This window comes from Chiloscyllium punctatum, chromosome 20, assembly GCF_047496795.1.
Source record: "Chiloscyllium punctatum isolate Juve2018m chromosome 20, sChiPun1.3, whole genome shotgun sequence".
Classification (NCBI taxonomy): domain Eukaryota; kingdom Metazoa; phylum Chordata; class Chondrichthyes; order Orectolobiformes; family Hemiscylliidae; genus Chiloscyllium; species Chiloscyllium punctatum.
In genome coordinates this window covers 7,723,402-7,741,302 of record NC_092758.1, presented here as the reverse complement: position 1 = coordinate 7,741,302, position 17,901 = coordinate 7,723,402, and the positions used below count along the sequence as shown (strand labels likewise).

General features: G+C 37.7%; 1 protein-coding gene across 1 annotated transcript in view; it reads left to right on the top strand.

Moving 5' to 3' along the window:
- LOC140491848 (protocadherin alpha-C2-like) overlaps positions 1-17,901 on the top strand; it is a 266,315-nt gene that overhangs the window by 119,676 nt on the left and 128,738 nt on the right. The window contains exons 3-4 of the mRNA XM_072590253.1: positions 2,138-2,196; positions 10,508-10,578. Coding sequence (XP_072446354.1) covers positions 2,138-2,196; positions 10,508-10,578 — 130 coding nt within the window. The remainder of the gene's footprint in view (positions 1-2,137; positions 2,197-10,507; positions 10,579-17,901) is intronic.

Sequence of the window (17,901 nt, the reverse complement as noted above, 5' to 3'; positions counted from 1 at the left end):
GCCTCTTCTGGCAGCTCATTCTATACACTCACCACCCTCTGTGTGAAAACATTGCCCCTCAGGTTCCTTTTTAGATCGTTCTCCTCTCACCTTTAAACCTAAGCTTTATAGTTTAGGATTCCCTTGCTTTGGGGGAAAAAAAGACCTTGGCTATTCACTCTATCCAATCCCCTCAAGATGTTATAAACCTCTATAAGGTCACCCCTCAACCTCCAATGCTCCAGGGAAAAAAGTGCCAGCCTATTCAGCTTCTGAAACCTTCAAATGCAAGCATCATCTTTGTAAATCCTTTCTGAACTCTTTCAAGTATGACAACATATTTCCGACAGAAGGGAGACCAGAATTGAATGCTGTATTCTAAAGGTGGCCTCACCAAAGTCCTGTAAAGCTGCAACATGACATCCCAACTCCTATTGAATGAGCTGATCAATGGAGGCAAATATGCCAAACACTTCTTTACCACCCTGTGTACCTGTAACTCCATTTTCAAGGAACTATGCATTTGCATGCCCAGGTCTCTTTGTTTAGCAACACTCCACAGACCCCTACCATTAACTGACTAAGCCCTGGCTCATGCCCGAAACGTCGATTCTCCTGCTCCTCGGATGCTGCCTGGCCTGCTGTGTTTTTCCAGCACCACATTTTTCAACTCTGGTCTCCAGCATCTGCAGTCCTCACTTTCTCCTAAGCCCTGGTCTGTATATGTCAGAGGCATATTGACAGATATAAGAACAGGTGAGGAATTGGGCAAAAGGATTGCATAGAAGCAAAAGGGTTTGAGTTTAGAAAAGCACCATTGTCATCCTGGTGGCCTGAAAGGCCTGTTCCTGTGCAGTACTTTTTTTTTGTTCTTCGTTCTTTGGCCTTTGATTGTTCGTGTGTTCATCACATGAAGACCCATGGCAAAAACTCACAACACTGCAGAGATGTAATAATCAAACTGAGGGATTATTGCTGACACTGTGAAGCTCTGTCTAGATATCAGCTCAAGCTTCGAGCATAGGACTTGAAGTGACATATTTGTAATTCAAAGATAAATTGTACCGCTACCACAATGGCTGACACATGCATTTGTTATTGTGCTCACAGCATTTTGCTTTGTCTGCTAGGAAAGTAGATTATCTGAGGTATTTGCAGTAATCAAAAGAGCTCCTTTTTGTGTAGGTGGTACTTCCAGGATACTTGTACATTCGGCATTCTCTGTGTATGGGTCAAGTAAACGATAACGAAACTTGCTCAGTAGGTGGAGTTCATAATTCACAAGATTGACTATTAAACCTAAAAAATCTTATGGTATGCACAAAAGTCCACTGCACATTCCAATACAAACATACATCCAGCTTAAATCTTAAGAATAAGTGCACAGTCCAGTCCAGTTCTTAAATTATTGTTTTCTGAGATGTAGACATTGCTTCCAAGATCAGCATTTGTTGTCCACATCAAATTACCATTGAACTCAGAACCTTGTATGGCCATTTTAGAGGATGCTTAAAAGTTAACCACAGTATTGTGCATCTGGAGTCACATATAGGCCAGACCAGATAAGAAAAGCAGATTTACTTCTTTCAAGATATTAGTGATCCAGATGGAACTTTTTTTTAAATGACAAAATTTTTGCTTTTATGGTCATCATTACTGAGAGTCACTTTCAATTCCAAATTTGATAAACAACATGTTCACAGACATGATGACATACCTCTGCCGGTGTTGTGATTTGAACCCATGTCTCCTGGTTGAAGGGTAGGGAGACTGCCATTTCATCACAAGAGGCCTCAAATCCAAATTTTGTTAATTGTATTTCAGTTCAACAATTGTGGGATTTAAACACCTGCCCTGAATCTATACCGTAGCCTTCTGAATCATGAACCCATGAAAAGACTACTACTCTCCACAATGGTGTTACTTTAACGTTCTTTATTTGGCCAGCTTCTTTCCTTGAACAGACATATTTCTGTAGGTCATTAATAATTCTGATGAAAGATCATTAACTTGAAATGTTAACCTCTATTTGTTCCTGACAAAATCTGTCAGTCCTGCTGAGTACTTTCAACAATTCTTTTCCTTTACAGATTTCCACCATCTGTAGTATTTGCTTTTGTATTAATAATTGTTTTTTTGTGTCTGTATATGTTTGTAGGTGGGACAAATGAATGCAGACTGGCGTTCATCAGAACCTCACATAGTTGGAAAGATCAGGTATTATGTTGTTCTCTCTAAAGTCTTTTCAATTGTAGCCCTTAGACCGTTAAGAAACCAAGTTAAGTCCCAACTTATGGATGTGCAAACCTGATTAATCTCTCTAATGCATGTGAGTTTATAGTCATCTATCAGAAGTCATTTTTGTTTTGTTTTCCTGACAAAGAAAACCTATTTTAAGCAGTACAGCAATTCTGAATATGCAAATTGTGGCACAAAAATATCAGTGGTTCATCAAGATTTTAATTAACGATATTCATGATATGTATGAACCGCATATGTGCCTTTAATATTATAAGATGTAATGATGTAAGATGTCAGATGAAGTCTTTCACTGTTTGGTTTACATTTGGTTGAAGAATTGTTGCAGCTGATACAAAAACACATTTGTGCCAGATTGTGTTCTAAAAATGATGGTGAGTTAAAGACACTTATGATTATTATATGCACAAACGATACGCCAACTTCAGGCAAGTGACAGATGTGAGATTAAACATGAATATTGAAAAGTTACACTCCAAATCATTTTGTTGCACTGTCGATTTCTGAGAAACAATATCCTACAGTCTACTTCAGCATTGAAATGCACTGAATGGCGTCAAGCTGCTGTATTTGAGGGGGAGATGCAAACTAAATTCATACCAGAAAACTAATCCTTCGTCTTTCAAATCTAAGTTACTTTGAACAACATAATCATTTTTAAACTATCATTATTCAACTACTTTGGGACTGAATGTTAACTCTTGCAATTATGAAGCCTCATTCCTTTAATTTATGCTGCAGAGCTTTTAAGAAATACATTAAAATTAAAAATACAATTAAAAAATAATTTTAACCTTATTTATTTTACTTTCTTTTATTCCAGTCTGTGTTTCTTTTTATCCCTTTCACTCTATCTGATTTACAGTTAAATAACCAACTGTAATTTCAACTTCCCTCTGGGTCTTTACACTGTTTAATTAAAATCCCAAATTAATTGGATAAGGAATTAAAAATGGAAAGAACTGTGAATGCTGTAAGTCAGAAACAAAAACAGAAATTGCTGGAATAGCTCAGCAGGTCTGGCAGCATCTGTGGAGAGAAATCAGAATTAACATTACGGTTCAAGTGACCCTTCCTCAGAACTGGATAAGGATTTGCCTTGTTCATGTAGGTTTAAAATACCCAATGTTGCTTCACATTTTGCTTACCCAGTACTGTCCTAAAAATGTTAAATGTGCAGTAATAAGTAGAAACTAACAATGAGTTACAATTATTCCATAGTCTAATGGAGTAATTGGTGGGCAATGTTTAAACATAAATATTATGAAATGGGTGTCACAGTATTCAAAGGCAGCATTCATAAATGGCAACCCAGTCTCTCAGTGCAGCTCAACAATCAGGACTTGAGGACATTTTGGCTATTTTTGAGACTGAGCAAGCCACAGGTGTGATTTGGTATGGAATTAGCACATAATGAGCTATAAATCTGAGTTGTCAGAGCGCTGCAATATTTTTGTGGAGCCAGACAGAACACAATAATTACAGTATAGTGAGGGGATCAGTGAAAATCTGCATTCCAGCAGCACTGAAGCGGAGCAACCACCTTTGATAGCATATCCAGCACAATTCGGTATTCCATAGACTACAGAGATGGTACACATGAGAGAGATCTCAGCACAGGATAAAGGTAATTTCATCAAAATAAGTTTAAAATTCAGATCATCTGAGAGTTTTAAAGTCATATTTTCTTTACTAGAGAAGAATTTGCTGCCTCAACATAAAGCATTAACCTACCCAAGCATAATGAATTCCTTTCTTGACAGCAACCTAATTCATGTGTGTTACACACAGCACATGGCAGTCTTAGATCAGTATTTGTAGTGTAATTATATCTGAGAAAGCAGTTAATGCTCTTAATTAAAACAAATATTATTTTTAAAAGGGGGATTTCAGGGTGAAAGCTAAGAATTATCAAATGCTGCATGAAAGATCTTGAAGGAGACACTTGGAATGTAAAATAAACAGACATCCAAGCCTGGATTGTAATGTTCAATTAATATTCTCTAGTTTTACTCAAATAATCTCAGGGTGTTTGATGATCATACACATCTTGAATTGGAATGTAAAGTAATAGATATGGTTGCTTAATGTGTTTGAAATCTCTGTATAATGAATTTTAATGAATGCATTAATCCCTTTATTTGAAAAGAATAAAGAAACAAAGGGGATTTCAGCTGAATATATCGAGTATAATAAATGATCTACTTCAAACAGTCAAACTATAAATTAGCACATGAATTGCTGATAAAACAGAACTTCAAGATCTTATTAGTATAAGATATGGGTAGAAATGTTTGGTCTAGCTCCACCAACACTCAAGAATCTCAACAACATCTAGGACAATACACACGGCATCCACATTATACATTCACCCCCTTCAGCACTGGTATCTCATGGTTGCAGTGTACAGCTCCTACAATTTGCACTGTAGCAATTCACTAAGTCACCTCTGAAAACAGCCTCCAAACCTGTGATCTCTGACACCTATAAGAACTGGAGAGCATAGAAGCTCCCATATCAAATACCAGTCGAAGTAGGTCATTCATGCCATCAAACCTGCTCTGCATTCAACATGATCATAGCTAATCGGTTATCTCAACACCATACTCCTACTGTTGCCCCATACTCTGTGACATCTTTAGCTTCTAGAAATCTATTTCTTTCTCAAATGTATTCAGTGACTTTGCTTCCACAGGCTTCTGAAATTTCTCCTCATTTAAGTCTGAAGTACACAATACCATTCATCCTGATACTGTGACCTGGCATTCAGGACCTCCCAGCAAAGGAAAGTATCATTGTTGTATCCAGTTTGTCTAACCCTGTCAGAATATTTTATGTTTTAATGAGACAACCTTTCAGTCTTCCAAATTCCAGTGAACAAATGCACTTTCGGCCCAATCTTTCCTCATTTGACAAACTTGTCATCCCAGGAATCAGTCTGAACCTTAGTTTCACACCCTCTATGTCAAGTACTGTATTTTTTTTCCGGTAAGTAAGTCAAAAGCTGCACACAGCATTCCAGATGTGGTCTCACCAAGATCCTGCACAGTTGACGTAAGGCTTCCTTGTTCCAGTACTCAAACACTCTTGCAATGAAGGCCCACAAACTACTTGCCATCCTAAGTGCTTGCTGAATCATGCTTGCTGTCAATGATTGGTGTAAAATGACACCCAAGTTCCCCTCTGGACTTTACTCATTCCCATCTGATCACCATTTAAATAATACTTTATTATTTGGTTCTCCTGAAAAAGCGATCAATTTAACATTTACCCACAGTGTACAGCATCTGCCATGTATTTTCCCACTCCCTCAATTTGTCTCAACCACCCTGAGGACTCTTTATATTTAATCCTCTGACTACTTACACTCCCAATTAATTTTTGTGTCATCAGCAAATTTTGAAATACTATGTTCAATACATCTATTGGTATGTATCATAAATAGCTCAAATCCAAGTACTGATCCTTGTGGGTACCATACTTATTACTGCATTACATTCTTTATCTCTGTTCCGTTTCTTGTCTGCTAGTCAATTTATAATCCTTGCGAGTACATCACCATGTGCTTTTATAATTGAGTAATAATTTCTTATGAGGGACCTTATTGAAAATTTTCTAAATAACCAATACTGAGTCTGTGACTAGTAGTAAGGAAAACGACATGGGGGTAAACTGTACCTGACGTCATTCTCACCAGTTTGCCAGCCACAGATGCATCTGCCCATGACAGTATCAGTAAGAGTAAACACTGCACAGTTCTTGTGAAGTCAAAGTTGTGCCTTCATATTGAGAATACCTTACGTAATGTTGTGTGGCACTGTCACCATGCTGAATGGGAAAGACTTCAAATAGATTAGCAACTGCAGAGTGGGCATTCATGAGATGCTATAGGCCATCATTAGCAGCAGAACCACAATGCAATACAATCTGCAATCTTAAGATCCAGCATATCGTCTTGCCGTACCATTACGATCAAGCCAGGGGATCAACCATGGTTTGATGAAGAGTGCAGGAGAGCATGTCAGGGGAAGCACTAGTGTCACAAAGCTGGTCCCCTTTTTTTTTCTAAAAGCTGTTCCTTTTCTCGAGGATATTGTGTTCTTGTTTTTTTTCCCGAGGGTTTGTAAACAGCTCCCAGTTCTGATTAGACTGGTTTGGTACGGAGGTTAAAGGGTATTGAGATGCCTTTTTGTTAATATGTAAACAGTTGAGATTTCAGGCCGAAGTGGTCATGTTTTAGAAGTGACCTGAATAATGAGTGGGAAGTGGTCAACTCTTGAACTGAGCAGTTCAGTCCAGAACTAGTTCGGAGTTCAGCTGTGTGGAAGCAGGCTCTGTCTCTTCTTCTGTCTTTCTAACTTCAACCTGTAAGCATTTGTTCCATTTTTACTGTTTTTTAAGGGGGTTTGTTTATTGGCACTATATATTTGAAACAACATAATTAAGTCTTGTTTGGATAGACCGAGTTCTGTAGGGGTTCTTTATTCTGTTCTTTGAGTTTCTTTTGTGTAATTTTGTGAATATATTTTTGTCTGTTTTAAAACCTGGTCGTCAACCTAGCTAACTTACTCTGGGTAACTTTCACTGTACACTTACCAAAAAAAAAGGTAAAGTTATGGTCTGAGCTGCCTGCTTAAAAATGCTTTGAGTGGTCTGGCCTAGTCCATAACATTAGGCATAACTAATAATGATGTGCCTGATGAAGGTACAAAACAAGACTATTTGCCTGCCAACAGCATAAACAGCAACTGATAGACAGAGTTGAGAGATCTGCTCTAAGATCTGCATTCTTGCCACATCCAGTCACCAATGTTGATGGACTGTTAACTGACTCACTGGAGGAGAAGGCTGCACAAATATCCCATTCTCAATGACTGGGAAGCCCAGCATATCAGTGCAAATGGTACGGTTGAAGCATTTGCACAATCTTCAGCCAGAAGTTCCAAATGGATGATGAATCTTAGCCTAATATAGAATTCTCCAGCATCACAGATACCAGCCTTTAGCCAATTTGGTTCACTTCATGTGCTATGAAGAAACATTTGGAGGCATTGAATATTGCAAAGATGTTATGGGGACTGACAACACTCTGGCAGTAGCACTGAGAACTTGAGGTCTTAAATTTATTGCACTCGTAGCCAAGCTGTTCCAATACAGCTACAACATTGTCATCTACCCGACAATATAGAAAATTACTCAGGTATGTCCTGTACACAAAAAGCAGAACAGATCCAACTCTGCCAATTACGGCCCATCAGTCTATTCTTGATCACCAGTAAAGTGATTAAACATGTCACCAAATGTTATGAAGCAGTGCTAACATATATACCTGCCTAATGTATATTGTCACTCAATCCCTTTCTGCCTGTGCACTCTTTACCTGTGGTATGGCCTCTCAACTGTATGCAACTTCCAGTGAAGATCTCAGTCGTACAGAAACTCCAAATTGACTTCAACTGCTGCTCCAGATCTGAAATGTGATTTCTGAAATGGATAAACCCAGATAGATGACAACTCCAGCGCCTGCAAGTCTTCCGCCAGATCAAACTATTCTGACGTGGGAATATATCAGTGTTGTATAATTCTTCTCTTCAATGGTATTATGGGTGCACCACATAGTCTGCAGACATTCAAGAGAACAGCTCAATACCAGATAATGAGCAATTAGGGATTGACAATAAATACTGGCCATGTAAAAGGTGTCCCATGATTGAATACATATATCAAACATTTGATGATCTAAACATCAAACACAGAATTCTGAGTGCATTTTCAGTTATAATTTATACATTACACGTGATAATATATTTATTAACCTTTCTTTCACTTCAACATTTCTAATTCCTAATATTGTTCATTAAGCAACACATTTTTAAGCTCTGATCTCCAGCATCTGCAGTCCTCACTTTCTCCTAGTTGATTTTAACCGACTGCGAATTCTCTTGCAAGGATGCCTTCCTTGAAGAAGCTCTCCTCCTCCGTCTCTCACTGCACCCCCCAGGTCATCTCATCTGCCCTGAAGGTCTTCAGCCACGTCCTCAAACAGACTCACTCCTTCCACCTATCGCATTCCCAATGCCCCTCCCCCAAGTCCCTCCTCCCTACCTTTTATCTTAGCCTGCTTGGCACACCCTCCTCATTCCTGAAGAAGGGCTTATGCCTGAAACATCGATTCTCCTTCTCCTTTGATGCTGCCTGACCTGCTGCGTTTTTCCAGCAACACATTTTTAAGCTTAGTGTATGTGATATCAATTATGTAAACGAACTTAATGTTGAAAGTCAATAAAGATATAAATGAAACTGTGCTTACAATTTGTTTAAAATTCATGAAACCAATAAATATTGTTACACCTCATTGAGGTAGTGCACTGGAAATCAAGCCCTGCCTCTCCTGGAGGAGTGACAACAATGAAAGATTTGAAAAATCTCCATGAAAATCCCTAATTTATCCATCTTTTAGATCCAAGTTGAAAGAAAGTACAGAACAAATTTCTTTATTTAACAAGATATACTATTTATTCCAAACAAGTAGATTCCAACCACAGGTAAACAATTATGAACTGTTGACACGTAACTACTAGTTAAAATTTTACCCCCTAATGAAACTTCTCCAACATATATACAGAGAGACACAAAAGGCAAAATAGATTCAGGTAGAGGGAAGTCCGGGAAGGCAGTTCCATGGCTCTTTCCAGAGGGGTTGCTAAAATGATCCTTTTGGCACGTTAGGACTTCCTTTTCCAGGTATTTCTATGTTAGATTAGATTCCCTACAGTGTGGAAACAGGCCCTTCAGGCCAACCTGTCCACACCGACCCTCCAAAACGTAACCCACCGAGACCCATTTCCTTCACACTTACAAAGATTATGACTTCTGTTTAAAGCCAGAGACTACAACCACTGATCAGGGAAGTAAACTGGCTTTTGTCAACCTTGAAATGTTTCTTTACTGCAAGGAAATGACAACATCTTTGTTTCTGGAATCTGATGGCTTCTGCCCAAACATTAACATGTTTAGCTACCGATGGGGCAATCACATAGTTGTTGGCAAGCATAAGGCCTTTGTCAATGACAACTGGTCACCATTCCTCAGACCAATTAGCTATTTATTACTAGTTGAATCTCCCCCACTTGCACAAGCAGCAGTGTAAAGAATACTTACAATGAGTTTCAAGTAACTTGCTTTTAGAAAATACAGCAATTCTTTAAACACTCCGAGATTTTTAAAATTTTTGTTTTCCAATTTTCACAATCGAAAACACAGAAAAATGAAATTGATTTATTTTAACACTTTTATTCCTTTACCTTGACTCAAGTGGAAGACATTGCAAAAATCTGGTGTCTTGAATCATAGTATGTCCCCCTTTATCCTTGTGTTTGTTGGCCTATGTTGGCTCCCTGTTGAAAGAATTACTTGATTTTAGGTTTTATTCTTGGTCAAAAATCCCTCAATCTCTACCTATCTATACGACTGGCCTGAGTCTGACAATTATATGATATCTGCTTTCCACTCATGCTGACCTCTTGTGCACATCCAATTTTATTCGCTTTACAGTTAATGCCCATGCCTTACTTTGCCCCTCTTACTTTTATCCTTTAAGATTCCTGTTAAAATGTTGATCATGCTTTTGATGATGTCAATTAATACTCCCTTACCTCAGTTTCATACTTCGCTATGTAATTCTCTATGGAAAGTTGTGAGCTGCTTTATTTCATTAAAGGGGGCTAAAGTATATAAGTTGTTGATCAATTTGTTGGAAATCTATGTGAAATAAGTTAAAAGAAAGTAGCTAGCAAAACGCATTTAATGATTGGCTTAAAGTTCACTCTGTGATTTATGTGGAAAAATTGCACTTTAAACTTCTTAACTGGCTTGAAAATTGAAATGTTGGGAGAAGATTTGCAAAATTTGGTGTGTCTAAAATTAAGGATTACGGTTAGATTAATGCAGTCTGTGACTGCAGATTTACAGTGAATTAAAATAAACTTGATTGTTCAAATGATTTTGGATTTTGTGGGATCTTTTTACTCGTTAATTATTTCACAGATGTAGAATAGTAGATTTTTTAGATGGTGGGCTAATTAAAGGTTACAGGGATAATACAGAAGGTTCTGTTAAGGCAAATGGCCAAGTCATGATTGAAAGCAATGACAAGGCTGACCTAAAGTGCTGAATAGCCTACTTGTGCTTTTATTTCTTTTATATTCTGTGTTCTTATGCAGAATTGAGAATATATTTCATAATTGCAATTTTTCATGCTATTTTTTAGTTCCCAGTGTTTGGAAGAAAATCAGGATGAAATTAAAAGAGAATTCAACAGAAGACACACAGCAGCAGCAGGTCAGTGATAGAATTATATGACTGTGTAAAAACTAATATAGTACAAGAATATAACAACATTCATGTTGCTAATAAGAGCATAATTAAATGTTGCTACACTGATGATGTAGCTGCAATCTTTTTAATATTGCAACTTTTGTCTGTGTACAAATTAATTTTGTAATAGGTTGACCTTTCTTCTGTTCCAACAGCCGTTCTCAATGTGCAAATTTTGCCTGAAGCAATCAGTAGATTGTAGGTAGACTGGTATCATCAAAGGGGAGTTTATCGCATTTATAATTTTTGTGAAATATTCCAATTAAAGCTGTCAAACATTTGGCGTTGTTCCCAGTTAAATCATTGTAAATTGTAATTATATCATTAGAGCTTCATCTAAATTTTATTGTTGCATTGACACACAGTAATGACTTGACAAAACTTCAAACTCTGATTTCAAACATTTTTGAAATCATTATTTCAGTAATAGGATCTCAACTTTTCATTATTAATGCTTCATCAACTTTAATTTATGAATATGATCTGTCATATACTCAAGCCACACAGATGGGAGGATTTGAAAGTAAATTCCAACCTCTAGTACAATCTCAAATATGCGAATCCAAGAATCTAATTGCAATTTTATGATTATACATAAGCTGGTCCACCTCTACTAAAGAATAACGGAAGGTTTAGTAAAAGCAGTATTTTCACAAAGAGAAAGGTCAATTAGGATATGAAACAATCAATATGAACATCTGTCAAATGCCCTTTGGCCAGGCTGCATTAAGTAGAGCACTGAATGGAAAAGGACAATTGTTCTGCTTTTATTAGAGGTTTAAAATGTAAGGCTGCTTTGAAACTGCCAACTTAGTATCTATAGTACCGAAAATTCAACAATAAATTCAACAGTGTGGGAACAAGTTGGCCTCTTTCACTTTCTATCCAATTTCGAAAAGTACAGGTTCCTCTGAGTATTAACATTCATAATAATTGCATTTGCCCTTCAAGATCGTTCTCATGGTAATCTATTCATCTATAAAAGGATTGGCTCACTTTGATCTGGTAAGTATATTCTGGCAACTGAGCATGGAAATCCTTAAAGTGTATTTTGTTTGTATTCAGTTCTTTTGTGTATTACTTTAAAGCATCTATTAACCAATTTAATGTGACTGGATGAACAGATTTCAAATGAAACGTTAAACCAAGGTCCTCTCTACATGTTCTTGTAAGAGAACCTATGGCACAACTTGAAAATGAGCAGGCGAATTGTCATGGTGTTACTCGTTTTAGTGCTTGTTAGTCTTTGTTCTGTACAAAGTACCTGCTAAATCTGCCTATGTAACAGCAATGACTCCATTTTACAATTAATCTATTTGCTGTGAAGACTTGTTGGCATTTATTATAAATACTGCCAGCAGCAATTTCTTTTCACTAAGTTGATTCCATGCATTGGATTTTAATTGTGCAAGCTACTATCTCTGCAGTGAACCAGGTCACACTCACAAAGTTCACTTATCACCCAATATGTTATTGTCAATCTTTACTTTCCATTAGGGAAAGCACTGTCCTCAGTTGGATACAGACCATCAGTGTTGTCCTTACCAGCTTTATGATGTAAACCATTGCATTACAAGACAGTTTCTTTATCCTGTACCTTTCTACATTTCAGTAAAGTCCAGTCAATTTTATGGCACTCATAATGTGCAAGGGTGGAGGGGGTGAAGAAGCAGAGCTATTGTGGTAGGGCATCTAATCGTAAGGTGAACAAGCAGGTGTTTCTGCAGCTGCATAAGAGTCTCCAGGATGGTACATTTCCCCCCAGTGCCAGGGTTAGGGATGTGACTAAATGGCTGTAGGGCATTAAGAAGGGGGTGGGCAAACGAACAAAGATCATATTGCTACATATTGATATCAATGATAATGGTAGACAAGGGAATGAAGTCTTGAAAGCAGAATTTAGGGAGCTAGGAAATAGTTTAAATAACAGGACCCAAAAGGTAGTAATCGCTAGATTACTTCTGGTGCTATGTGTGAGTGAGTATAGAAATATGAAATTGGTTCAGATTAATATATAGCTGGAGAAATGGTAAAGGAGGGAAGGCTTATAATTTCTAATATAGTGAGATAGGGTGCAACCTGTAGAAGGCAGATAGGTTACACCTGAACCAGAAGAGGATCAGCATTCTTGTGGGGAAGTTTACTAATGCTGTTGGAGAGGGTTTAAACAAACTTGGCAGGGGAATGGTATCCAGAAAGAATGCTCAATAAGAAAAGATAAACAGCCAGAATTAGAAGAGGCAGCAAGTGAGTCAGGAAGACATTGATACTATAGGCCAATTAAGGCTCTAGTTTAGTTAGGTGGTATTTATCTTAATGTGAGGTGTCTGAAAGAACAAAGCAGATGAGTTGAGAGCACAAATTATAACATGAGGTGCGATATTATTGCTGTCATTGAAATATGATTGAAGGAGGCAGGATTGGCAGTTTAATGTTCCAGGATAGGTATACTTCAGATGAGGAAGGTAAAATAAAAGGGCATGTTGCAATGTTGATCATGGAATCTAATTCAACAGCAAGGAGAGATGACATCTTAGAAGGCTGCTCCAATGATGCCATATAGGTAGAACTTAAAAACCGAAAAGGAGCAATCCCATTGCTTGACAGCCCCATCACAATTCAAGTGAAATAGGAGAACAGATATGTAAGCAAGTTTCAAGGAAGTTTAAAAGTAAGAGGACAGTGATAGTGGAGATTTCACTTCCCCAACATTTACTGGGGTAGTAGAATGTGAAAAGTTTAGAGGGAGCAGAATTCATAACATGTATCCAGGTCAGCATTTTAAGTCAGTAAGTAGGCCTGCAAGAAGTGGACAGTCCTAGACTTAATTTACGTATTGAAACTGATCAAGTGATTGAAGTTCAATGGGGGAGACTTTTACAGACAGTGACAATAACTTCATTAGACACAAGGTTGTTGTGGAAAAGAACAAGGATGGGCCAGAATCAAAGTTCTCAACTGGGGGAAAAACTGACTTTAAGAAGATCAGTTATGATTTGACCAAAGTGCACTAGGAGCACATATTTTCAATTAAATCTGTCTCAGAACAGTAGAATGCATTCAAGAAGGAAATATGAAAAGTACAAGGCCACATCTTCCAGGAAAAAAAAAGGGTGGCAATACCAAATCCTCTGAACAGTGGAAATTGAGGGATATGCAGCATTGGCTTAAGACTATAGAGAGGTTTATGGAAGAGACCAAGAGCTCAAAACAGCAAAAATGTTAGAGGAGTATAGAATATGTAAGAATGAACTTAAAAAGGAGAGTGGGAGAGCTAAGAGGGGATATGAAAGGATACTGGCAGGTATAATGCAGAAAAATTCAAAATTATTTGAGAGATACATTAAGGGTAAAGGAATAATGAGGGAAAGATGAAGGCCCATTGAGGACAACAGTGTTAATTTGTATGTGAAACCAGAGGATATAGGTAGGGTTCTAAATGAATATATTGGGTCAGTGTTTACAAGTGAAGGGATGATATTTGTGGAGAAATCAGAGAAAAGATCTGTGATATAGTTAAAATAATTAGCATAGACAAGGTGGAGGCTCTGAGTGGTCTAGCAGGCTTAAAAGTAGATAAATATCCAGGGTGGGTTGAAATGTATCTCAGGATATTGAGAGAGGCAAGGGGGGAGAAGTTCGGAAAAGTTTTCAATTCTTCTCTGGCACCTCTCTAGTGCTAGAGGACAGCCAATTTGGTACCACTATTTAAGAAGAGAATTATGGATATACCAAGAATCCATAGGCGAGTCAGTCTAACCTCGATGGTGAGGAAACTATTGGAAGAGATTCTGAGGGAAAGAACTAACCTGTGTTTGGAGGGGACAGGGATTAATCCAGAACATTCAAAATGGTTTTGTGGAAGAGAGGTCAGGTCTGAACAAATTGATTGGATTTTCTAAAGAGGTAACTGGGTATGCAGATAAGGACAATGCTTTTGATATAGTTTACTTGAACTTCAGCAAGGCTTTTGAAAATGTCTCATGGGAAATTGATAACAAGGCTAAGAGCCCATAGATTCCAAGGAAATTTGACAAATTGAATGCACAATTGGCTGAGTAGAAGGAAGCAGAGGTGATGGTTGAAGAGCATTTTTTCCAACTGGAAGTCTGTTTCCTATGAGGTCTGACAGGGTCAGTGTTGGGGCCTTTACTGTGCGTGGTTCATACAAGTGATTTTGAGTTGAATGTAGGTTGATCATTAATATTGCAGGTGACACAAAAATTGGATTGATAGTAAATAGTAAGGAAGATCACCTTTGATTACAGGAGGATATAGATAGGTCAGTCAGATGAGCTTATCAGTGATAAATTAGATTCAATCCAGATATCTGTAAGGCTTGTGCAACACCAACAAGGCAAGGGAATAGATGTTGGACGGTGACACCATAGGAACCTCTGACAATGAGAGGGAGTTTAGTATGCATGTCCACCAGCCCCTTTAGGTATCAGGTCAGGTGAATAGAATGGTTATGAAGGTATATGAAACTCTTGCCTTCATTAGCTGAGGAATAGAGTTTAAGAGCAGGCTGGTAATGATGGTACTAGATAAAATGTTGTTTTGGCAACAACCTTATTGTGTGCAGTTCTGGAATCCACATTGTAGAAGGGATATGATAACACTGGAGGGGATGCAATAGAGATTTACTAGGATGTTTTCTGTGCTGGAGAGTTTGTTATGAAGAGAGATTGACTGGAATTGCTTTCCATGGAACAAAGGATATTGATAGGGAACTTAACAGATGTCGAAAATTATGAGGCACACAAATAGGGTAGAGAGAAAGAAAATGTCCTTTAGATGCAGGTGTCAGTGAAAAAAGTGTATAAATTTAAGGTATGGAGAAGAAGATTTAGAAGAATGTGAGGAAAAATGTTTTCATGGTGGGAATCTGAAATACTGCCTGTAAAAGAGGTAGAAAACGTCTTAAATTTTTAAGAAGTTTTGAGGTGTGCACTTGCGATGTCAAGACTTACAAGGCTAAAGACCAAGTCCTGGGAAATGCGATTAAAATAGTTAAATGGTTGTTTTTGACCAGCACAGACTTGTTGGGTCAAAGGGCCTTTTTCTGTTCTGTCAACCTCAATGACTCTGCAACTCTGACTATTCCTGATGATGTTTTCTTTAATATGCGCTGTACAGATGAAAAGGATAATTAAATAAGTTTCCAAAAACTTGAAAGTATCAAAAATATTTTCTTAAACTTTGGTGATAAAATTTATTGATTTTACAGAACATTAAATTCCATTTTCAATGTAACATGAGTTGATGGTGACGATGCTAATTCAGAACAAGTGTGATTAGAAGTTGATTTGTGCATGAATTACGACTTGATTCTGAAGCAACTGGCATTCAATAAAACAAATGGGAAGACCAAATAAAATCGATCAACTGTTTGGATTTTCTGTGAGTGCCAGTCACAGGAAGAGCAAAATCTGATCATCAGTGAGACCCCCTGAGTTGCAGAATATGTGAGAAAGGTAACTCATAATTAGCAGGCCAAAAACTTAATGATCCATCTCTACAATAAGACAGGTGAAATCTTTAAGCATTACATTCAGAGAGACAGTCTGGTTTAGTTGCCAAACATTGAGAATACACTCAGGCAACATAGTACAGTAACTCACGAATGAATTCTGTTAAGGACCTCTCTAAAGGTGTTATTGTCCCAATTTGCAAAACAACCTAAGGCCTGTTTCAAATGCAATGCTTGAACATCGACACAGAAAACTTCACCAAAATGACACATACATTTATTCTAGCATGACATGTGTATACACATATTTTCCCTGTATGGAAATCTTTGTCATTTGTAAAATTCCTGGAAAACAGGCATGGCACAGCCTAATCTCTAGGCTCAGTAATGACATGAATATGGTTAGTATGAGCACTGAGGTACACTAATATTCTCCATTACTCCGAGTAACTTGTTATCCTGTCCAAAGTCAATGACAATTAGTTTTAAATTCTCTCAAGAGAGTTTTACTATAACTTACAAAGTTATTCCACTCATTCTAAACTAATTTTCCAGATTATTGTAGAATTAGTTGCATATTAATGGGCGGCACGGTGGCACAGTGGTTAGCACTGCTGCCTCACAGCGCTAGAGACCCAGGTTCAATTCCCGCCTCAGGCAACTGACTGTGTGGAGTTTGCACATTCTCCCTGTGTCTGCGTGGGTTTCCTCCGGGTGCTCCGGTTTCCTCCCACAGTCCAAAGATGTGCAGGTCAGGTGAATTGGCCATGCTAAATTGCCACTAGTGTTAGGTAAGGGGTAGATGTAGGGGTATGGGTGGGTTGCGCTTCGGCGGGGCGGTGTGGACTTGTTGGGCCAAAGGGCCTGTTTCCACACTGTAAGTAATCTAATCTAATTATTTAACTTTGCAGCTTGAAATGTCATTCCTTTTCAAATACAACTTCTGTCATTTTCGAACAATAAAGTCTGCTCCTGCAATTCCCCAAAATAGAAGTAAATTGCCTGCTACTACCATAAAAAGATAAAATATAATGATGTATAATTGTTTAACAATTTGATAAGTGTGTCAAATTGAAGTGGTAAACATGTTTTACTCTTAAAAATGTGTTGCTGGAAAAGCGCAGGAGGTCAGGCAGCATCAAAGGATTCTCCTTCTCCTTTGATGCTGCCTGACTTGCTGCGCTTTTCCAGCAACACATTTTTAAGCTCTGATCCCCAGCATCTGCAGTCTTCACTTTCTCCTAGATGTTTTACTCTTGCCGAGCAGATAATAATGGAATTCTTTTTTGTTGTTCTTGAGGAGGAAGAGATGCTACAATAGATGAGAATATTGCCTATTCCTGAGCGTGACCGGGATTTATTTCTAACCCAAGTTAGCATGAATGCTTCCACTCTCAATTTATTCTAGATACCATGTGAAATTCTTTTGGACAGTTTCAAGTTAGATATAATGGGCACACGTGTGCTTTGTTCTGAACAAATTGTCTGAGTGTAAGATGGAAAGATTTAATAAATATAAAAAATGCATTTGTATATGTATATTTTTTAATGGCATACCAGGCAAATGTAAATGACAATGAAAGGTTAAACCACTTCAGAAACAATGGAGAAATGCTAAGAACTGCATTTTTTAAGGTGTCAGTACATCAGAGATTCAGGACATATGTCTGAATGCATCTTGATACCACTCCAGTTAAAGAACATTTTAATTGTTCTGCAAAGAAATCTCTCATGTGCAGGTGTCAAGACATTACACTGCTTGCATTAGCCTAAACATTATTTATTCAATATCATTTTAAATAATATTGTGAGTG